A 23,469-nucleotide genomic window follows, 5' to 3' on the forward strand; every position below is an offset into this window, starting at 1 on the left:
CAGAAGTAAAGTCTGTTCTGTTTGTTGGGAATGGAGATAGAGGAGGTCTTCCTTGATGCATGAAACAAATGTGATGATTGTCTTCACTGATGTAAATGGGCATATGCGAAACTTACCCGGTGCTGTCTCTGTGTATTTAAGTGGTAAGTCAAATGTCACTAGACGGGGTTTATTCTGTGTTTTTTTTCCGCTTGTTATCATTTTATTCTGGTTTTAGTAAAGTCTTGGTAAACCTTGTGCTTTGGATACTGTTTGAGGTTAGCTATTTAATGTATTTTTTTTATATTAAAACTTACAAATGTGATGTTTTGATTCAACAGCATTCCATGCAACTCCTAATACTTATAAACGAAAGAATACAGAAACAGCATTAGATAATAAGCCTTGTGGACCACACTGTTACCAACATCTGGTAAGATAATTTCATTTGTTAAATTCACTAAGTGCTAGTGCTAGCTGCAGTATAGCAAGTTACACTTAGTGTAAGGACATGCTGGATATATGATAGTGCATATACTTGTGGGCCACTTGCAGTCAAGTATGCTGCCTTCAGTTTGTGCAAAAGGAAAGAGTTAACTTCCAATCATCAAATGAAAGTCTAAGTAGGACTAATTTTTAGCTCTGTTAGATGTAGCCTGAGATATTTGTAGGGAAGAAAGGTTATTGCCTCCTAATAATATGTTGCTGCTATTGTGTCCAATCTAGTCAAAGAACTGGGTGTTACAGACTTAGCTCTGTTGCAAGTTATATCACAACTAAAAATTATAAAGGTTTTTTAGTTTGCTGAAGGTGGATTTCATCCAGTATTTGTGCTCTTATGAAACAACAGGATGGAAATTAAAGGGGTGAAATTCTTAGTAATATAATTTCAAATCTCTCTTATACTTCCCCTAAATTTTTTAGTGTGAGAAACTGTGTAATTTTCCAGGCTAAAAACTCGCTACGCATTGTCATACCCCTTTCCACTAGAAAACAAATTACCAGTGATTGCATTTTAAAAAATGCAGAACGCATATTGTTTAACTGCCATGTGCAAGAAGAGTTCTTGTATTTTGAAGGGTGTTCTCTGTGGGAAATTCTCATTTTTTTTCTGTCATCTGGGAAAATAGAAATTTACTACTGAATTATTTTTCACTTGGCAGCCAGAATGAAAGTGGAACTGAAATACTGACATAAGTACTTTGTAAATGTAGATTTTTTTTTTTTCATGATAGTAGCAGAAGTATTTATGTTCATAGTTAGATTACATTTAACTGGTATTTGTGTGTACATGATTAAGTTGTAGAATAAAGCAAAGTAATACAGTATGCAAGTAGAACGTGTTCTCCCCCAATCCCTGACCACAGGTGTAAACACTTCTTAATTCTTTTACTGAAAATTTTAATGTTTTGTGTTTAGGAAGGTGCAAAGGAGTTTGCAGCTGCCTTGACTGCTGAGCGTATAAAGACACCACCAAAGCGCCCAGGTGGCCGCCGAAGGGGAAGACTTCCAAACAACACCAGCAGACCCAGCACGCCGACAATAAATGTATTGGAATCAAAAGACACAGATAGTGATAGAGAAGCTGGAACTGAAACTGGAGGAGAAAACAATGATAAAGAAGAAGAAGAAAAGAAAGATGAAACATCTAGTTCCTCTGGTAAGGCTAGTCAATGCTTCTTTATTCAATTAGCTGCAGTGCTTGAGAGGATAAAACAAAAAAACCAAGTTGAGCCACACGATCCTAGAAACCATGTATTTGGAATGTATCGAAGTGAGTGAAAAGACAGGCTAATAATATGAGTTTAATCAAATAGAGCACTGTAAGGAAATTTCCAGATTGTCTTGATTTATGTATAGAGGTGAGATTGTGTAATTTCAATAGCTACTGTTACCTAATTTTTACCTTCTTTAAGAGGTATGTGAAAAGTGCTGTTTTGTTGTGGCACTTAGACTAGGAAACAACAACAGAAACCTGGGATATTTTAAACTATTATTATTAACTATTGTTTTAAACTATTAACTATTTTTAACATTAATAATTTGACATTTTTAAGGGCTGTGTAAAAGTTTTGAAACATAGCCTTACATTGACCTATACTTTCCATTATTTATTATAGAAGCAAATTCTAGGTGTCAGACACCAATAAAGATGAAGCCAAATATTGAGCCTCCGGAGAATGTGGAATGGAGTGGTGCAGAAGCCTCAATGTTTAGAGTTCTTATTGGTACCTACTATGACAACTTCTGTGCAATTGCCAGACTGATTGGGACCAAAACGTGCAGGCAGGTAAGAAGGGAAGCTACTTACTAAAGATGATAGCGTTTTACTTTTAAAACTGAAGTATAGAAATACTAGTATTGATTACTAAAAGAGAAAATTAATTGATTTTCTTGGTTTTTCCCAAGAATGCTATGATCCAGAATTCATGCCACAAATATATAGACATTAGTTTTAAAACTGTTTTTAAATTAAATTTACAGGAGGTTTAAATTAGACTATCTGTTCTTAAATAACAAAAATAATCAACTTTAAATGTATTGAAAAGAGACTATGACTGGATATAATCTGTAAGTTGTTGGTTGGAGGAAATCATACTAACTTAGAAAATGAGCAACTTTCTACTAGTGAGAGATTTATCGTGGATGTATTATGGTATCTCTTGTTAGGTGTATGAGTTTAGAGTAAAGGAATCTAGTATTATTGCTCCAGTCCCTGCTGAAGATGTTGATACTCCTCCCAGAAAGAAGAAAAGGAAACACAGGTAAATCTGTTACTAAATAACCTTAGCATAACAATGAATCAGAGATACAGGGGATCAGAACAGAAAGTATTTTGGAGGAAAAGTCATGCAACTCTTCTCCTTTTGCTTCCAAAACCAAAATTTGGAGCAATAAAACAAAATGGCGTTTTGGTTTCAGACAAAAGTATTACCGCATTGACAAGTATAACCTTCCACTTCCCTTCTTTTTAATCTCTTTAACAGCCAGATTTTTGTTAGCAGATTCTCGTAGGTGTATTGCTGCAAGTAGTCAAACTAAGTTTAGATTAGAAATACTATACACAGCTTACAACATTCAAGATATTGTGGTATAATATTGTTTGCAGCAATAAATACTAAATTTACAAGCATTATAATGGGATTCAATAATGATTATATGGTATTTTGTAAATTAAAACAACGTTTTTTTATGGTGAAGTGTATTTCATTAAGATTCAGATGATCAGTAAGCAAAAATATTGTAGCAAACTAGCAGGATTGCCTTTTTTTTTTTTCTTTGAGACACTATTCTGTTGTAGCACCCCAGTTTCATTATGAACTAGAACTTTAACTAAAGAACCAGGTTAACAAGTTATTATTTGAAGTGAAGCTGCAATGAAGAACAAAATCAAGCTTTTTGCTGGAGCCACAAAGACCAGCTGAAGCAATTACTGTTGGAATTTTAAACTTGGTGGCTAATGTCTGTCAGTGAAATGCATTTTTCTTTGAGAATCCCAAGGTTTGAAAAATGCGACTCTGCGTTGATTTTTTTTTTTATTCCCAGGGATAAGAACATAGGAGATAAAAAGCTGCCTGAAAATTAGCAAGAACATTTCTTTCTGCAAGCAATGAGTACACTTTTTTCCATAAAGTTTCCTTTTTTTCCCTTTAACTTTCCTTATTTTTCCCCAAGTTTGTTCTTCCAGTTCTTCTCCCATCAATTCTTCTTGCTTCTGTCTTAGCTTGTCTAAGTATATTTATTATTTCCAGGCTTAGTGAAATTCCTGATACTGGCTCAAAGATACTGTTGACGTGGAGTAGAATGTTTCTGCTTTGTAGCATAGAGGCAGCTGATGTCAGCTAGGAAAAGATTCAGTGAGCATCTGGAAGAGATTCTGTTCTCAGCAAAAACTATTGATTTAATGCTCTTAGCACAGTTTTCAAGTTTTTGGGCATTTGGTGGGGTGGCTATTTAAATCTGGAGTTATTAGCCATAGTGCAAGTTTGGAATATGTAGTTTGGAATTAGCTTGCTTTCAGATTCACGCAAATTGCTATAAAAATGGTTTCACTACATCTATTTGAAAAAAGCAACTAAAAGGCTCAAATGTATTTTGAAGCTGAAATGGATTATATGATTACCAGGTTGACATTATTGTTTTGGAGGAGTTTTGAGAGGTTTTTTTGGTTTGGTTTTTGTTTTTTTTTCTGAATAAATAAAAGCACATACCATTATGTGGGGTTTCTTGATGTTATTTTGTTCTTATTAGTTGCCAATATAAAAACTTTTATGCTAGCAATTTAGTTTTGAAATGCCTTTTAATTCTTTTAACTCTGATAGAAGGAAGTAGAAAATTTTTTTATTTAATTTCACAGAATATGTGGTAATCAAGCTGTCTCCATTATTCTATGTGCAGTAGCCTTTTAAAAAAAGGAAAACCTTTTAGCCTGCCTACATACTACTGTAATCTGAGCACTCTGAAGATGTCACACAACTAGCAATTGGGAAAACCATCTGGAAGTCTTTCTCTGTTTCTTACATTTCTTTGAGTTGAGTTTACTCACTCCTAAAGTAAATCTAGTCCTAGAGCCAGGAAGGCCCTTCTGTCCTGTTTGCGCTTTTCCATTGCAAGGCACTTACTGGTCTCCAGGTTTTCCACATGTATGTGTGGTAGACTGCCTTTGAGGAAAAGCAGCAGCAGATTTTCTTGCAAGACGTCGTCTATTTCCCATGCAATCTTGGTGCCTGTATAGGCATACTGACCATCTAGCTGGCAAGACTATACCCCTCTTGGATAATAAAAGATATTCTCTCCCTCCTTCCAATGTCTTTTTTGTTAGATAGCCATAATAAGGCTGATCAATGAGAGAAGAAGACTTTTTATATAGTTGTTTTTTGGAGAGCCAGTAAGTGTCAGAGCCTGTCCTATGTATCAGAGATTAATCTGGTGGTTTGTGAAAGCTCTGCTTTGCTGGAGGAGTAAGTACTTTGCATAGAAGCCAATAGAAAAATCTGAACCAGGAAAGAATTCAGAAAAGCATGAGCGTATGCTGGAGGGAGAGTACTTCAGTACTGTTCATTGTCTTGCGTGTATTTTTTTCCATTGCTGGGAGCGAAATTGTATTTGCTTTAACTAATCAGCACTCCTTCCTCTGGATTGGTAAGGATCTGTTATTGATTGTAGGGCCATGTAATGCTGCTTCTTGATTATTTTTGTTCTCTTCCCCTCCCTCAGCCCCTATTCAGATGCAAGTTTACTTAGTAAACTTTATTTGAAAGTATTTTCTTTTTTCCTGTATTCTTATTTTCCTCCTCCTGTCCCTACCTTCCGCTGGACTGCTCTTCACTGCATGCTTGAATAGCTCACGTGGTTCTGCCTAGAGTTTTTATAGGGATTTAAAGTCTCACTATTATCAGGCAAAAGGTGCAGCTGAGGCATTGGCACAGATATTCTTGTGTGCCAGCTGGTTGGAAGGCTGAGTCTTAGAGTGGTGGGGAGGCTGTGGATAAGATACGATTTAGGAGACTGAAAAGAAGTCTGAGTGATGCCAGAAAATCAAACACTGCAAAGACTTAACTAAATATATTGACATAATTGGCACATATTTTGAATTTTCAGTGCTATTTCTGGTGGCAGAGTATCCCTGTGCAGAGAAAGAAATGCTAGTGTAGCTTCTTCCAAAGAATGCGTTTCTACTGCCTGATTAGCCGATACCAGTGCCTCCTAAAAACACTGGCAAAATCTAGTAGGTTGTTAGCAGAAAACAGTAATATTTTTGACAGCTTCTGTCATAATGCTTCTGGAAACACTTGTTTTCTAAGCTGGCTATCCTGCAGATGTCAGCAACCAGATGTACAAATCTACCTGCTTGCTTGAAAATCTGCCACCGAGTTTCCAATTTGTGGTTTTTTGGGTGTTTTTTTTTTTTTTTTTTCCTAATGAAGCTTCAAGTTGCTAGTGCTTTCTCAACTTTGTCTTTTCCTTGCCTTTGGTTCCTGGTGCATGGGACCAGATCTTGCCTTTTGTTTCTGAATTGAGATAGCAGATTATAGGGCAGAGAGAGAAATTAGTCTACCTTTAGTACAGTACTCATTCAGGCTTCAGCTTTGTGCACTAATCAGGCAAACTTGCAGTGCTTCCTGACAGTTGTTGAAAGTTACAAGCCAATGAATGTACTATTTGATTGAACTATTCAAACCTCCTGTCGACTTGGTCAGTGTTGGCAGCTTACTTCATGTTGTCCTCTGTCATTCCGCACAATTCATGCTCACACTGTATGTCTCCAGTTCCTTTCTTGCTAGACTCTCTTTCTCCTGTGACACCAATCTGTGTTAAAAGCATGGCTGAGCTGATGCCTTTGCTGTTGTGACTGCCATATTTAATTTTCTATCCATTTTGAGTTTTTAGTATTAATGCTTTGTTGATGGTGGCAATCTTTGTCATATTCAGGTGACCTTGTCCATACAGTCTATACTTTCCTGTGGAAACCAAAAAGTCTCAGGTGGCAACTAGTCACCAAGTGGTATTTTACTTTTAAAGTATTAGGATAATGCCCACCTTAAAAAAATGCAAAACGAAAAGCTCATACTAACTGCTAATGAAATGGTGTTTTAAGAAGTCTCTACACAGAAAGCTTTTAACGGTTTGGTATGCTAGTAGGTCCTTATTATCTTGGGCTGAGAGACAAGCTTTTGTGAAAGAATTGTTAAAAAATACGGTATATGTTACATTGCTGAATACCAGCTATCCAAAAAGAAAAGTAGTTTGATGTGCATTAGAGTAATTTAAGTCAAAATTGCACTCCTTCTTTCAATTGTATGGGAACTGTCTTCTTACAAAGAGTCAGCATCTCATAATTCATAAATATATGTTGGTAGCCTTTTTTTCCCAGAGTGAGTCACTCTTAATAGGAATGTCATCTATTTATTACAGTGCTCTGTAATGCTGATAGTCTTTGGGTTTGTTCCCTCCCCTCAACCTCAGTTACTTGGACAAGTCTGCCTCTGTGGGTTACTAACTTGTATGGGTTCCTTCAAATGCTTTTAAGAAAGTTGGCTGTTGAGCACTTAATGTTAAGTCTAGTGGTAAAGCTTTGAAAGGGCAACTGCAAAGAGAATCTTGTTTACTGAAAGCTGTTGTGTGTGGTGGTGGGGCCAGCACACCATTTGGTTGGTTAAAGTAGAAATTGATACCATGCTTCTATGAAACAAGTAGCAGCTAAGAAGTCCTATTTAAGTAGTTACAGCAGGATGTATTTTTTCAGAGTGCTGAGTGCAACTTCTGAGTGTTGCCTTCACTGAAGGGCAGAAGAGCTTTCAAAGTGTTCTGTGCTGGGGATTTTTGAGTACATGTGTTCACGAGTATTTTGGACTGCTAAATAAACCTGAACAGGAAGTGAGGTTGTGAGGTGCAGCTAGCAGTGTATTATTTGGCCAGGGAATGTGGCTTCTCCCATATTCTCTTAATGTTGCTATATGACTTACTAAGAAAGTCTGAGAAGTATAAACTTTGAAAGTCACTAATCTAAATTTTTTAATTATGTTTATTTACCAAAAATCAAGTGCTAACTAAATTGCATAGAATTGAAGAAAGTATAGTGAGTTATGTTATGATAACCAAAGGCATGGTACTCTTAAATAAAACACCCCCCCCCCCCCCCAAAAAAAGGGCAAAACCCAACAAAACCCAAACCTAACCAAACCACCACACAGCAAACCAACACTTCTTGCAAAGGGAGTACTTAGCTAAGCTAATGAGAAAGAGGACACTGATGGAACATGGTAAGGATGTAAGAGAAAGGTGTATAGAGTTTGAAGTAGAAGGGAAAAGGCTTAGCACAGTACCACCAGTCAGAACAAACTGGGGAGAAATTGGTCCAACCAGAAGAAATACTGAGGTTGCATTAGTGTGGCTGTGCCAGACAGATGTGATGTCCTGTGGTCATATACTTGGAGCTCAGCAGATAAAGGGTAATATCTGGCTGTGATCTGTAGGGGTCTACTAGTGTGGTGCTGGGGCCAAGTCCTGTGAAGCAAACAGCTGACAGACCTTCACTCCCCTATTTAGTCGTGTCCCTCCATATCTGCAGTTCCATATCCTTCCTTCTGCTGCTGCTTCTGCCTGCTAGAAGCAGCTCCAGCAGCCTCCTCTTTGCAGGTTTTCCTTCAAGGCCGCCTGGATTTAAGCATCTCTGTAGCCTGGGCTGGGTGGGGACTGCTTGTCAGTACAACCCTGGGACTAGAGGAATGGTGTGGGGAAGGGGAGGGAGCAGCCTGCAGAGTGTTGATCTTGTCAGCTTGAAGAGACTGGGACAGGGTGGTTCTGCTGCAACCACTTCTGACTTGTGTGCAGTTAGCAGAAGTTCATGGTACCAGCAACTTTCCTATTTTAAGTCAAGTGTGGGTGCAAGATGCAGCTACCTTTCCCAGCCCATTGCAGGAGGAGTTCCTGTCAACCTTCTTGTGTTTGTTTTGTGTTTTTGCAGGTTGTGGGCTGCTCATTGCAGAAAGATACAGCTGAAAAAGGGTTAGCATCTTTCCATTCAATTTATGTCCTGAACTTTTAAGATCCTACTATTGCTTTTTTGGTTTTGTTTTTTGGGGTTTTGGATTTTTTTAATGTTAGGCCATTATATACATTCTATGGGGAGCTAGAGATTATAGGGGGAATAAAAAGAAAAAAGTAAGCTCTCATTACAGATATTGTAGGGACAAAAGCCTACTGTTTGGTTTATGTAACTGGAAGAGCTCTGTATAATTCAATAAAAAGGAAAGGAGGCTGAATTTACAATCCTTTCAGTATGGCCTCATTGAAGTACAGATAAAAATGGTATTAACAGGAGCTGCAGTAAAAAGCGGCATTTTTAAAAACAGCTTATTTTAGAAATAGTTATCTGAAAATTTGTTGAGAGTGGTTGGGACTTCTAGCAACATAAATAATTGATCAGTTTGTCTTTCTCTCTCCTTTTTGATTGCTGATTGCAAACCCAACACAAGCTCAGGAGTATTAACAGCAAATGTAATTTATATAGCACCAAATTCTCCTAGCTGCTCTATAGGTAAAGCTCTAGACTTGTCCCCGATAGTCCCTCCTTGCCTGTAAGATGTTAGCATTGTCTGTATTGGAAAATTGACTTGGGAAAGCACAGTGGTATAATGACCAGGCATTATTTTGCCAGTATATCTGTTTGAAAGTTGACTGTTGCTCCAGAGTAAAAATTACTTTGGGTATTCGAGCAAATTTACTTTGCTGATTAATATAGTTGTTACTCTAGAACATGTTCACACAGGAAATTATACCATTGTAGTTTCGTTCTTCAGTTTTCCACAGTAAACAGTTTCAGCTCTGAATACTTGAAGCAGCTGAGTAATGGGAAGAATGAAGTGCCCTAGGAAGCAGGCAACTAATGGTGACAAACACCTAACTGATGTTACAGTTCTGGTTTGGTGTCTTATTTTTTTAACCCCACTCATCGTAGGTTTGGGTTTTTTGGTTCATTTTGGGGGTTTTCTTAGTTAAATGACTAAAGGGAATTTCTGCTTTAAAGAGTGAAGGGAACTGCATATTGTTTGTTTGCACCTTTCAACTTTACAAAATCTTGCTATTTTTATTCAGATGGGTCATCGAATCATGTTTACAACTATCAGCCATGTGATCATCCACGTCAGCCTTGTGATAGCTCATGCCCATGTGTAATTGCTCAAAACTTCTGTGAGAAGTTTTGTCAGTGCAGCTCAGAATGTAAGTAAAACATTTAAAAGCTATCTATAAATGTTTTTCACTGTCCCAACATTTAACTCTGTACTAGCAGTCTGTCTGTACTGCAGACAGTGTTTGCAGGAGCAGCAAATTGTGTTAAATGGTGTGAGAAGGGAGCACATGTTCAGTTTAATTTGGACCTCTTAATTAGCCATTGAAGTCAGAAACAGTCTTCAGAACTAAAATTGAAGAAGACTAAAGTAAAATCAGGAAAGGAAAGAATTTACAGTACTTTGAATGTCCTATACAGATAGCAGTTGCTATTTTTTTTAATGTTCTAATATGCTATAATCTGTATAGTCTTAATTTTACAATGGACTTTTTTCATACCTGCCCTTTTTGTTTTCCATATATTCCTTTGTAGGCCAAAACAGGTTTCCTGGATGTCGTTGTAAAGCACAGTGCAACACTAAGCAGTGCCCATGTTACCTAGCTGTACGGGAATGTGATCCTGACCTCTGTTTAACATGTGGAGCAGCTGACCACTGGGACAGCAAAAATGTGTCTTGCAAGAACTGCAGCATTCAGAGAGGATCCAAAAAAGTATGTAGTTATACAACTACATGCCTATTGCCTTAGTTTTGAGGTGTTTTTATATTTTCATGCCAGCAAATGGAATTTCTTTGCCTTCATGCTGTCAAACAGGAAAAGAAAAACAAAAAACCAAAAAGGGAGGTAGCTGTCACTTATGTTACCTTGCTTATGTGCTGCGGTTAAGTTCAGTGTACACTTCATCATGTACCAATTAGTGTTTTCTGTGTAACACTGCAGTAGAATATCTCCTTTTCCCCATTCAGGCTTCACTTGTAATGTGCAAATATGCTGCTGTTTTAATATGCTGGCTTGTCAGTCTTTCTCTAGTTCAGCATAAGGAAGTTTGGCTCAGACATAGATATTGGCTATTTCTTCAGTTGTTGATTCTAAAGCACAAACTTGTATACAGCCTACTGAAGATATCTCGAAAGCCCATTCAGCTCTGTTAAATAAATAAACCAAGGTTTATTTCTGCTCTGGAACATCTCACAAACTAGTTCAGTAGAATACTGAGCTCATCAGTAGTAGGCTCCTGTGTACAGACCTTTCTAGTTTGAAGTCCTTAGTGTATATGTTTTTATGTAACACCCTCATTTCAAGGTTAAATTAAAATTTTTATTGGCTTTCAAGTACTTCACATGGCTTTTCTTTCACATCTTTTCTGATCATGTTCTTTCACTCTTTTCTGATCCACAAGCTGTAATTTTAGTGTGCATGTGATAATTATAAGAATCTGTATTTGTCTTCTCTCCTGGAGTCCCAGCATACATTTCACTGAGTAATACAAAACAAAACAAAACACAAAACCCCAACAATAAAACAAAAAAACCAAATCCAAGCCAGGGATGTCTAAACTTTTTGGTTTTTCTCTCCCACAGCACTTGCTATTGGCACCTTCAGATGTGGCAGGCTGGGGAATTTTCATCAAAGATCCTGTACAGAAGAATGAATTCATCTCCGAGTACTGTGGTGAGGTAAGGATGGAGAACACTGGTTATGTATGAGATTAATTGGTGAAGTTACGTGTTGGCTAGAGACCAGGAGACTGTCTAACTTGGTATTATGTTTGGACAGAGAGATGTGATTGACTAAGTATACAGGTACTGCTGTCAGAGGCTCCAAACCCAGGAGCTAGATGATTGAAATGTCACAAAAAATTAGACATAGGCCTTTGTGAGAATGAGAGGCTGAATGTAGTTTTTATCTTAAATGTAATTTCAATTCAGATGTGCCTGGAATTTTGTGCAGAATCGTTTAGTATAGTGCTAATATTCTATAGTAATAAAACCCTTAATCAGGTATGCAGTCTTGATTTTTGAGTTGAGAAGCAATACTTGCTTTTCCTTCTGCTCTGAAAAAACTTATTTATGCTAAGAGCAAACCATGGTTGTTTGGTAAGTGCAGAATGCTTGCTGAAAACAGTACTTTGGGAATATTTTCAGTCCCAGAGAATAAAAAACCTCACCTTTCTTTCGGAATGTCTGGGGTTTTTGACCTTCAGCTGATATGGTTAAAAAAGGGAAAAGGTGGTAATTTTTACAAGTACTATTTCTTTCAGATTATTTCTCAGGATGAGGCAGACAGAAGAGGAAAAGTATATGACAAATACATGTGCAGCTTTCTGTTTAACTTGAATAATGGTATGTATGTATTAGTCACAACCCTTGCAGCATAAATAAAACATGTATGCTCACCATTTTGTTCAGCCCGGTTCTTTTGCAGGCAGCAGGTAACATTGAGAAATTGTTCTTCTGCACATCTTTTCCTAGCAATGTGTGGATTCCTAATATTGATATCCAGTGCTTTTTTTTTTTTTTTTTTTAAATGTTAGTCAACTAGATAGTAGTGATGGAGCCTATTACACAAGCCAACTACACAAGATGAGTAGAAGTAGAATTTCATGGAGTAACATTGCGTGAAAGCATTAAGTGAAGCAGCCTAAAGAATTTAAAAGGCTTGTTAGGTATTGTGGGAAAGAGTTTTGCTGTGACTTAAATTAGCAGTAAGTTACGATGGTAATTTTGTGTCAGGGCAGGGGGGGGAACCCCACGCAGATGAGTGGCATGTGGCTACTGCCACTTGAAGAGAAAAATAACAGACTGCACTGTGTCAAGTGTGAAATACTAGAAAGTATTTGAAAGGAGGAAAAAAAGCTGCTTTATATCAATGTTGACTTAGCATATTTATGGAGCTTGTCCTTGTGGAATAAAGGTAGAGAAGCTTCAAATGAGAAATTAAGGTAGTACCACTGTGGTAGGAGACAAACTGAAAGCACAGTGTGGGGCAACAGGACTATTTTGAGTCTTGCAGAACAATAAAGCTATCATAGGATGAAGTGCCAGCTCTTCCATCTGGGAAGCTGAGAAGTTACTTTTTCCAGCTGATAAAATCGAAGCACACTAGATAGTAAACACAAAAATTTGTTTGTAGGTGACTTATCCATCATTTGTGGGTTTTATTTCCCCCTTAGATTTTGTGGTTGATGCAACACGCAAGGGCAACAAAATTAGATTTGCAAACCATTCAGTAAATCCCAACTGCTATGCAAAAGGTAAGTAAGTTTTAAATTTACTTGCTTTTAGCAATGTATGAAGTGTTGTGGGATACTTATTTAGAATATGCATTTTATCAGTATTTGTATTAATACAAGTTTATATTTCTTTTAAACAGTTATGATGGTTAATGGCGATCACAGAATAGGAATATTTGCTAAAAGAGCCATTCAGACTGGTGAAGAACTGTTCTTTGACTACAGGTTGGTAGATGGATTTTGTCATTTCTTCCTATCATAGACTGCATTAGCTTTCAGTATTTCTGCCTAGCTCATAATTACTGTGCCTGCCTCCTTATAACCTCAGGTCTCAGCAACTGAGCAGCAGTCCCCTTGCATTTTTTTTTTTGTTTTTAAAGCCAGATACCGTAGTAAGACTGACCTGAGCAGAGCAGCAGGTTAAGAGCCTTGCAAACTTGGAACAGCAGCTTGTATAGAGGAAAGTTTAGTGACAAATGGAGACAGACCTTCACAACTTTTCCAGGCAGACTGGCATATTAAACTTTATCTGGTAGGGTTCCCTAGGTACCAGTACAGGTTGTTTCTCCCATCATTCAGAAATGGGCAAGAAGTATTCTTGTGTTATTACAGAGAAGTGCTTCCAAGATTGTGTTCATACTTCCCTCTAAAATCATCTCGCTTGAAAATGAAGCTGTCCAGTGACAATACTATTAAGTCAACCTTAAGAAATGCGGTTGCTTTCTACTAGCCAAACTTAACTTTAGCATTGTGAGATTCAAGGCAAAAAAATGTGGAATTATAGCATATTGTTTCCTCTCGGTCAAAGTCCTCTAAAAGCAGTTTCTTGAGTGGTCAGCATTGTTCTGCATCTGCAAATTCACACAAGGAATAAAGGCCCCAGCTGGTGAGGAAACTATGGGAAATTTTAAGTATGAGAGTATTCCAGGCTATGGTGCTGTCAGAACAATGAAGCTGAAGTGTTCAGTGGTACTGGTTTTTATTTTTGGTTTTATTTTTTTAATTTCAGATATAGCCAAGCTGATGCCCTTAAGTATGTGGGCATTGAAAGAGAAATGGAAATCCCTTGACACCAGCTACCTCTTCTTTTAAACAGCTGCCTTATCTTCAGGAATTTCTAGTACTGTGGGCAATTTTAGAAAAATGAAAATGATGCAATTTGAAATTCTGTATTTGCAAAGTACTGTAACAGTAATTTATAGTAACAAATTTAAAAAAAACCAACACAACTTTTTATTGCCTTCTCACCAGCTGCAAAGTGTTTTGTACCTATGAACTTTTGCAATAATGTGGTGTGGTACATTTTTCAACCTTGAATAAAGGATACTTGAACTTCTTCATTTTTACTGGAATTGAGTTGGAATTTTGTGTTGGCCAGTTGAGGAAGCAATGTGAATACTTACTTTCAACTTCTGAGCATAGGCAACTCCATGCTTGTCTACTTCTGTTACTATTACTTCAGGTCCCATTTAAGATTAATGTGAAGATAATAGTGTAGGAGACAGCCCCCAAGCTGACTGTGGAACTTTGGCATCTAGCGCCTCAGAGAGTCATAGTCTTGCAGTTCTCATCTACCCTTGGCATGAAGCTACACTTACATTCTCTGAAGTGATGGTTGCAGTTTAGAAACTCCTATCAACTGCACTTAATTTTAAAAAAGTATTTCTCTACTTTTGCTAAGTCTCATCTGTCCTTAGTCTTAACACAGGGTCTGTCCATTAGCAGTAGATGCATTGAATGGGAGGGGAAAAGGGTCCCCCCCAAAAAAACCCCCATAACAGCTGTGATTTCTGGGACAAACCCTACTTTAAAGACAAATCTGTGGTACAAGGTTTGTGTCTATCTGCCTATTACCTTAATGGCAACTCACCTGCCGAAGCAGGTGCCATGAATCTTTTCACTCATTTCCATACTGAGTGAACAAACACTGATGAGGACAGAGGGGCATCATTTGATAAGGGAACCAGCAGTGGTACTCCAGCCCTCAACTGTGGCTTTACGCTGAAGCAACAAACTGAATAATGAATGCAAAAGTAATTACACATACATTTCTCTTCTGCATCTCTTGTTTATCTGTAAGCAACCACTATTTTGCTTATTGTATCTCTTATTAAAAATTTTTTATATATGTTTTTATCCAAAAGTGTTTAGATTGCAGCTAGTTGTTTGGGTCTTGCACAGGGCTACCACGTTTATTTCCAATTTGCCAGCTGAGTGTGAACTCTGCAGCCTACTTGCAAAACTGATTTCAAGAAATCTTGTCACTAATGACTGTGTATACCTTCTGCACTGAGGAGGCTCCAACTCACTGGCCTTGTTCAGTAAGAGCCAAAGGAGCACTGCCTGCTTCCACACTCTCACATACAGCACTCAGCTGCCAGATGCCACCTTGCTCTGTGGTGGACTAAGTAAGAACTAAGAATTCATACCCCTCATCTTACTCATGCGGGGGAAGTCCAAAAGTAAAAACTTACTTTCTCCCTGCTTAGGTAAAGCATGGCTCTTGTCTGAAGCTAGATTGACAGCAGATGCATTTTAAAAATAGAGCTCTGCAAGAGACAGCATACAGTACAAAAAGCAATGCTGCTTTAACCAGCAATGGGTTAAAGCTAGCTTTGAGCAGGTTGTTTCTGGCCTTCTGCATACGAACATCATTGAGCCTGCTTCTCTGTCACTGTACCACTCGTATCCTGCTACAAAATCTACTCACACCGAACTTTCTGCAAGCAGCATTTACAAAAACAAAACACAAAACAGCATCTTAAAAAAACCAGAAAGCCAGCACAGAAAGCAGCACAAGCCCTATTATTCCAAATTTCAAAAAGCAATTTGAAAATTGAACACCACGATGCTTCTGTTACCCATGCTAGCAGTCTTTAGTGCAATTATTAAAGTTCTTTCAGAATAGCAACAGCAAGCATGCAAAATCTCAAGTGGGGATGACACTTTTCCCCCATTTTTCCCAACCAGTTTGGATCACATTTAATACTGCTCCATATTTTTTTTTTTTAAACCCAGACATTTTTGTAGGTCAGAGCTCAATTGTAACCATGAAAAATTAGTTTCCCTCAGAGAAAAACAGTATCAACACAAAACCTGGCTCCTTTTTCTTTGTGCCAGAACGAACACCAAACAAATCAAATTCTAAGGGCGAAAAAGGGTTTGGCTGCAGCAGTTAGGTTCTTTTCACCATCAAGAATAGAAAATATAAATTACCAAAACTGAGACCTGTGAGGATGGTAATGTTTTGCTTGTAACATGTGGAAAGCTAACACTCATTTCACATGTATACAATGAATGCAAAACATGCTGAGCAGAATGAAGCCTGGTCAATCAATATATGTGTAGTAACACTCAAAAATATTTTAATTTCCAGCAGAAGTTGCATTTAATGGGAATTAATTAATCTTTAGGAACACAGTCAATTTTCTGTTCTAGTCAAAGAAATGGGCAGCCTCAACCTTAATTATTCAGGGCAGCATTTAGGCAAGTGGGATGCATTTTATAGCACACTGAACAGTATTAAAACCAGCTCCCATTTCAGATGACCAAGTATTGCCATATATATATTTAAGTATTTTCTGTTCTGCATATCTTCTGAAATCATCACAACTTTCTTTTCTTTCCAAAGCGCAGACATCTCCTCTTAAAAAAGAAATAACACGCACATTTGATGATAGATGACAATTAATTTCTTCAGAGAACAAAATGTGCTTAAATCACCAGAGAACAGGGAAAAGGAGGAAAAGCAAAACAAATTTCTATAACTTTCATAACCATTGTACCTTTTATTTACATTTAGAAAGATAAGTCATGAAACTTAAAACAATAAAACCAAATGCAACTTGTACAGAAATCTTTTAATTTTTTTTTATTTATCACACATTAAAAAATGAAACACACTATACAAATGGTTTTTCATAGCAGATTACACATGGGTCCATTCAGACTCGCTCTCAAAGTGCTGCCAACATTTGTAAGTGCTGCCTGCGATGGCAGCTGTTTATCATATAGCCAATGTATTGATTTAAATGCAGTAGCATGCAACCCTTAAAGGAGAAGGGTTTGATTCCTTTCTGTTCTTAAATTAGGTTAAATGGCATTGGTGTCCATATTTACATACTTGAAATGTATCAATCCTGAGCAGTTCTGATGTAAATCTGAGACTGGCTGATGGGAGTCCTGGTCTCAGTTTTTAAAAAGGGAGGTCCAAATGGCAGCAGGGTGGCTGCTATGAAGTTCCGTTGCTTTCATTCTTTCCATCACATACCTATTTGCTGAGTGTCACACAGTCAAGTAATTGCTAATAAAAATGTTAAGCCAAGTAACTGTAGGTGTCCTTCTCGCCATCTACACGTTCCAAGTATTCTTTCTCAATCAGAATGTCGATGCATTTCTGCAGGAGAAACAAACATAAGCAGTGGGACACTGGCGGAAAAGCCCTCTGTGGTTGCTACAAACTTTGAACTATTTTGGCCACCGAGTTTCAGGCCAAGTAGAGGATGGGAGTAGGCAAAGGGCACAAACCATGGCAATTAGCTCTCCTGTTTCTAACCACATCCAAGTAGAGGACTGACTTACTAATCCACTGAACTGAATTACGCTTACTTGATGCCATTCCAGGGTAGTGACTGGGAGATCAACTGATCATCAGTATGCCAAGCAACTTCACAGTAAGAGAGCAAATAAAGAGTTAAACCAAGATGCAGAGTGCTTACTGTAATGTTACTAAAGATAGCAGTTGCAGTACCTAGCTGCCTGTTTCATGACTTAACTGGGTGCATCTCTTTCAGCACTGGCGCCAGTTTATGCAACTGCTCTTCACTGCCGGTTTTTTGCCCCACCTATCCCCTTGGTTGTGGATGTAAAAACCATTGGTGGGACCACTAAACAAACCAATGAGGAAACCATAACTAAATACAGTGGCCCCCCCCCCTTTTTATTCTAGAAGAGATCAGGAAACTATTGAGCTGGCCCACAAGCAGGAACTTGTGGAACTCTCACAACTGGGCGAGCAGAAACAAGAGGTAAGCCTGGAGCAAAGGCTGCTGTAAGCTGGCACTGATGTGAAAGCTGCTATTTTACCACTGCCAACAATACAAAACATGCACATTACCATAAGAGAAATACAGTATTTCTGGTTAAAGTATTTCCTACTTATTTACAATTCCAAAAATCTCTCCTTACCCATCCCATTTCCTTAGCTTCTCTTTTTAATTCAGAAGCATCTATTTTGTCTATATATATCCTCCTCACCTCCTGGAATACAGGTTCAGAGATGTGGTTCTCACGTACCTTAATTACTGGAACTCGTGGCTTGAACCTTGAGGACAGCTGTGTTAACACTTCTCCAAGTAGTTGCTGGTGTTTTAGAACCTTCCTCATTTTCATGATTCTCACAATAGCAGCCTGCACAGCAAAGTCGGAAAGGTGTGCTTAGGAGCAAACTACCTGTCCTTCTGGATAAAGCCATTTTCCTTCCCTAGCAGATCACATCTGCTAGCACAGAAGCATCATCACAGCAACCTTGAGTACCAGATGGGGAGAAGCATGCCTACAAATGTCAACTACTCACACAGACTTTAAGAACTTAGATTCTACATAGAATACAGTCATCAGAAGTAGCTTTGACACATGAATTTTAAAAACTACTCTCCTATGGTCAGTCATAACAGTAGTACCAACTGGTACCAAGAGCAACATGAAACTACTTATATAACAGAAAGCCTTCTTTATATATTTAACCTTACTGTGACACTCTCTTAGTAGTACATTTGTATTTCCTTCCCCTCCCTTTTGCTTCTCAAGTGGATTCCAAATGAACTAATAGAAAAACGCTGTTAAGCTCATACTACCTAGGTATTACCAGTTTTCACCCAGGACAGAGGTCTGGTGAGTGTGTGCATCCATGGAACCCAAACACTCATCAACATAATGTCAGAACAAATGTGAAGAAGTGTCCTATCATGCCTTTCTATGTTTTCTCTTACAGACCCCAATTGCCTTTAAGAGTACTGTAAATACATTTTTAGCTCCACACAGTGCACTGCAATGGCATGTTGGCTTTTAATAAAAATTAAGAAAACACCACAGTAAGCTTCATGAAAGGATTACAAAGCTGTAATTCTAAGTTCATAGCATGGCAGGATTCTGCAATATAAGTCACCTGAATCAGTAGTTTCCTATCTTCCTCTATGTTTTTGTGTGTAGTTTCTTGCTCCTGCTTCTGTTCAGTCTTCATTGGCACATTGATGTTTACCCTTAATTTTTTGCTGTAAAGAAAAACAGAAGTTAATAAAACAATTAGCCTATTTAAAAAACAATCAAACAAACAAAAAAACCCCCACCCCAAACAAAACCCAACTCCAAAATAAAGTAACTGTGGTGGTGTGGCTTTTACAACAAAAGGGGACTTTGGCACTTCTGAAAATTTTAGGCAATCTTATTCAAGTTTAAAAAAATAAATAAAACCCCCAAAACCGCAACCAACCAAAATACCTTTTTAGTGATTGTTCATAACTTATTGAATCCAACCTAGTGCTCTGTTAGGTCAAATTAGCACTGTACAATTACACTGTATTCGAAACATTTCTGTGTTTAGGAACAAGCTTCCAGTCAGTGAACGGGACAAAGAAAGTCAGTGGAAATAGAATCGCCTTTCTAATTTACAGACTGGATTCTGACCATAATGTGGAGAAATCCATTTGTTCTGTAGAACTGAATTCTGCCTTTCTTTCACATGCTGCCCAGTGCTCACGGTTGCACTAGGGCAAGCCCACAACCACACGTGACTGCTCTCAAGACAAGGTGTTGTGTCACAAGTGGGGAATGAGCCTCAGCACCAGGGCACCAGGGAGCGCTGGGCAGCGCTCAGCCTCTTGGCTGCAGTGGGGAGGGATCTGTTACTTAGTTTAGCATAGTCCTGTGCATCATAAATTGGGAACCACCGAGCCACGCACTGCAGCAATGCTGCCTGTTTCCATTACTGCATTAACGTAACTGACCGTGAATTCTCAAACCTTTAATTATTGCTCAAGGAGGGAAAAAAGCAGATAAAGAATAATGTACAAGGAAAAGTTTTATAATGTTTCTTTCACCTGAGATCTCATCTTCAGGAAGTACTGAACTCCACTGAATTTATGTGTGTGTATGTCTATGCTCTGGTAAGCATGATAAAAAGTCACCACAGTACTGCGAACTGCTTAAAATATACAAACGCTGAAGATAACACTGGTTAAAGTACGTAATAAAAACCTACTAAAAATCATGTTTATTATGTTTTCAAATCACTGTACACTCTGAGGTTCTAAAATGACCCTGCTGATCTTCTCATGTTATCTCTAGTGGATGAACATTTAAAACTTTGACCTTTGCTGGTCACTGTACACTACTGTAACCTTATAATGTATTTTGCTGAGTGCATGCAAGTCATGCACCTCAGTAAAAACTAGCACAATTTCTTACCAGAAATAAATTATACAAGAATCAAGGAACAAAAAGGACGTACGAAAATATGTCCAGGCCTTGAGAGACTTTATGATAAAGTCAGATAGCTGAAATCTTACCCACCACCCCTACTAGCCAACCCTCTCCTTTAAAGCTGGTACACCTTGGATCTATATTTGAATTGGCACTTGAACCCTGGAGCTTCATCCCAGGTATATTAGGCTTTACCCAAATTTTGAAAGCAGAGAAGGAAGATGCTACCCATTATACACAAGTGATTTACACTGCTGAAGTTTTTCCTTACTTTTTATAACCAAGATACAGTTTTATTAAGGTATCTGGTTTTAACTCAACCTCATCAACATTTGCATTTTCATCTTCCAAAACCTGCAAGAAATAAAAAAAATAAACAAATAAATAAACATGAATACATTTTGCTGAATGTTAAACAGGTCATAAAGAAGCAAGAGTACTTACAAGCAATTTTGATTTCAACAGTATCTGTAGAACTTGTGCCAAGATATCCTACAAAATTACAGAAAATATTACCAGCACAGACAGACACCACCTTTCTCTAACTTAAAATACTTCAACAAGAATACACATAAGAACTAATGAGTGCAGAACACTACAAAATGAGCGGGAAAAAAAGCAGTAAAAATGTAGTACACAGAAGTAAAATGTAATAAGGCCCTTTTTGTGCATTAGGACCTATTCGCCTTGCGGCCAGTCAAATAGCATCTATAATAAATGGCAACCCCATAAGACTTCTGGGTTTGCTGTAAACCATCATCAGCAGTAACTCTGTAGGTATGTATTTCTAAAAGTAAAGGACACAGATGCCAAATAAACCGTGGGCCATAAAGTCTACTTGGAAACAAAAAGAGGGAACCTTTTCCACAAAACAAAATGAGCCAATGAAACCGCAGATTTTACTATGTTCATGTATATAAGCCTTGAGATGTAAAGAAGAACGGATCTGCAGATCGATCATTTAGGGAAAACACTGTTTTTCCTAGAATGTTGTCTTTCAATATTAAAAATGTACGTAGTGAAACACTGAAAACTTACTACCAGAGCTCAGCAGGAAGCTAGACAATTCACTCTAGTCATAAACAGGAGTATATACACACCAAGATTCATCAGAAGACTAGGCAGTTACAATTACAGGAAAGTAAACCAGGGAAGGAAGTTGACCAAGAATAGAGCACGTCTGTCTCCTTCAGGACAGACTGACTCTGGCTTCAAGCATGTCTAATCCCAATGTCTTATGATATCAGGAAGAGCCCTGAAGACCAAAAGACTTGTTCACAAGAGTGTGGTAAAATGTGCAAAGTCACTACCATTTTTATTTGAGTACTGTCTGTCAACTGCTGCACGGTATAGGCATCTTCTGTGTTGTACTGCAGTAAAATCGCCATCTGGAATGTGGATGCCTAACAGATCCAAAAAAAGAGAATGAAGGGGAGAAGGGGGGAAATCGGAGAAAGAGAATGAACATACATACTTTTTGAATTCGAACAGCCTGAAACTCACCAGTTGAATACATATACTGGAACATTTGGACAACAGAGAACAGCCAACTAGTGCTAACCACTACACAATACAGAAAAATCTGATGTTACTTATACAACCAGAACTCTACCTCCATCATTATCTAAACATAAACCCTAAGATTATGATCATTTAACTAGCTGCAGACACTTCATCAAATCTTCTGTTATGGTGTCAAAGCCTTATCTTTCTACTTGCTAAAATAATTATTATTATTTAAAATAATTTTAAATTATTTTCCTCTGTCAATCCCTGACTCTTACCCATTTAATCTTCATTAAAACATACACAGAATACTAAATTCATCCTCACAATCCTCCTAACTCCAGCAGAATAATGAAACCAAATTTATAAAGAAGGCAGCTATCAGTGGCTTATTCATGTCTATCACCACAGGATTAACATATGTTGATGACAAGTTCAAACTCTGAGATTATCTTGTATCTTCTCACTGTTGCAAACTCCCCTCCTCTGTCTACTTTTTGAGAGAAAGCAGACAGAAAAGTATAAGAAGCATCAGATCTTATGCAAAGAGGTTGCAGTTGTCTCACACAACCCAGTTCAACACTTCTTTAAGCTACAAGTAATGTACTCCCTTTTCTAAGTTAATTTTCTTTTAAACACAGATCTTAAGAATCAGTAAATAAATCAAACATATAACAAAGGTTCTATTAACCACAACACCAACAACTATCTGGGGAGGGCTAAGATTTATGTTCATTTCAGTAATGCACAGATCTGTAGCCATCAGGTCTTGCATCTGTGCTTTGCTTTATTTAAAGACAGTAGCATTCTTCACAGGAATAAAGCTAATGAATGCATGTGAGCATTGTAAATAGTAGCTAAACATATATGTGTGTATACATATGAATGTACACCCCCTCACCCCAATTAAAGAATTGAATGATTTAAAATACTTAATTGTGATACATCATTACATACTGTTAACGGATATTTCAATATACAAATAAAATACAGCTCAATTCACTGCATTATCTATTAAAATTAGTTTGTGTGCGGGCACAGGTATTCACAGGAACTCCACTACTTCAACATCTACACACTTCATGCATTTATCTGCACAATGGTCCTTTAAAGTAAAGCAAAGCAAAGCAATTATCTCCAAATGAGCAGTAAAGAGGTTGAGCAGCTCATCCAGATAACATAAGAGCAGTGGAGCAGAGCTTGAATGCATGTCTTTCAAATGATTAGCTGCACCCAGTCCTCTAAATGCAATCATCACCAAGTACTTCTATTGGCATGACGTTATCCTTACCTGTAACGTGTATCTATTTTTGAAGCAGTTGGTAACCAATTCCCCTTTGGACAGCTGGTACAACCATGTTAATTTTCTTCCACTATGACGACTGGCATAAAATGCAGTAAATCTCTGATAGCTCCGTTCTAACTGTATAAAAACAACAACAACAAATAAAGAGTATTATTTACCTTCATTTACTAGAACATGGTCTGGAACCAACAAAGGAGAATCAAATCTGATCACCCTCGACTGCCATGTTGTCTGAATAAGACAAACAGAAATCTAAAGTATTGAAATTCTTCAGACTGGATGAAAATTTCCCTTTGTTATGTGTTTCCCCTTTAGAGTGTCATTAACAATACAAACCTAAACAGTATTTAAGTTCCATTCTTCCTTTTATGATACACTAAGCAAGGCTAGAAAG

General features: G+C 37.7%; 2 protein-coding genes across 10 annotated transcripts in view; one reads left to right on the plus strand and one right to left on the minus strand.

Annotated features, from left to right (window-relative positions):
- EZH2 (enhancer of zeste 2 polycomb repressive complex 2 subunit) overlaps positions 1 to 14,130 on the plus strand; it is a 50,444-nt gene extending 36,314 nt beyond the window's left edge. For all 7 annotated transcript variants that reach the window (XM_052795325.1, XM_052795291.1, XM_052795283.1 and 4 more), the window contains 12 exons: positions 321 to 412; positions 1,399 to 1,639; positions 2,100 to 2,269; positions 2,650 to 2,744; positions 8,447 to 8,487; positions 9,577 to 9,702; positions 10,085 to 10,263; positions 11,133 to 11,228; positions 11,813 to 11,894; positions 12,725 to 12,805; positions 12,925 to 13,009; positions 13,794 to 14,130. In XM_052795325.1, the coding sequence (XP_052651285.1) occupies positions 321 to 412; positions 1,399 to 1,639; positions 2,100 to 2,269; positions 2,650 to 2,744; positions 8,447 to 8,487; positions 9,577 to 9,702; positions 10,085 to 10,263; positions 11,133 to 11,228; positions 11,813 to 11,894; positions 12,725 to 12,805; positions 12,925 to 13,009; positions 13,794 to 13,854 (1,349 nt within the window). In that variant the 3' untranslated portion in view covers positions 13,855 to 14,130. The remainder of the gene's footprint in view (positions 1 to 320; positions 413 to 1,398; positions 1,640 to 2,099; positions 2,270 to 2,649; positions 2,745 to 8,446; positions 8,488 to 9,576; positions 9,703 to 10,084; positions 10,264 to 11,132; positions 11,229 to 11,812; positions 11,895 to 12,724; positions 12,806 to 12,924; positions 13,010 to 13,793) is intronic.
- Positions 14,131 to 16,640: 2,510 nt separating this feature from the next.
- CUL1 (cullin 1) overlaps positions 16,641 to 23,469 on the minus strand; it is a 53,773-nt gene continuing 46,944 nt past the window's right edge. For all 3 annotated transcript variants that reach the window (XM_052795260.1, XM_052795254.1, XM_052795270.1), the window contains 7 exons: positions 23,061 to 23,192; positions 21,574 to 21,666; positions 20,708 to 20,755; positions 20,535 to 20,617; positions 18,951 to 19,056; positions 18,080 to 18,193; positions 16,641 to 17,180 (listed from right to left, as the gene is read on the minus strand). In XM_052795260.1, the coding sequence (XP_052651220.1) occupies positions 17,100 to 17,180; positions 18,080 to 18,193; positions 18,951 to 19,056; positions 20,535 to 20,617; positions 20,708 to 20,755; positions 21,574 to 21,666; positions 23,061 to 23,192 (657 nt within the window). In that variant the 3' untranslated portion in view covers positions 16,641 to 17,099. The remainder of the gene's footprint in view (positions 17,181 to 18,079; positions 18,194 to 18,950; positions 19,057 to 20,534; positions 20,618 to 20,707; positions 20,756 to 21,573; positions 21,667 to 23,060; positions 23,193 to 23,469) is intronic.

The sequence above is a fragment of the Harpia harpyja genome, chromosome 1 (genome assembly GCF_026419915.1).
Source record: "Harpia harpyja isolate bHarHar1 chromosome 1, bHarHar1 primary haplotype, whole genome shotgun sequence".
In the NCBI taxonomy this organism is placed as follows: domain Eukaryota; kingdom Metazoa; phylum Chordata; class Aves; order Accipitriformes; family Accipitridae; genus Harpia; species Harpia harpyja.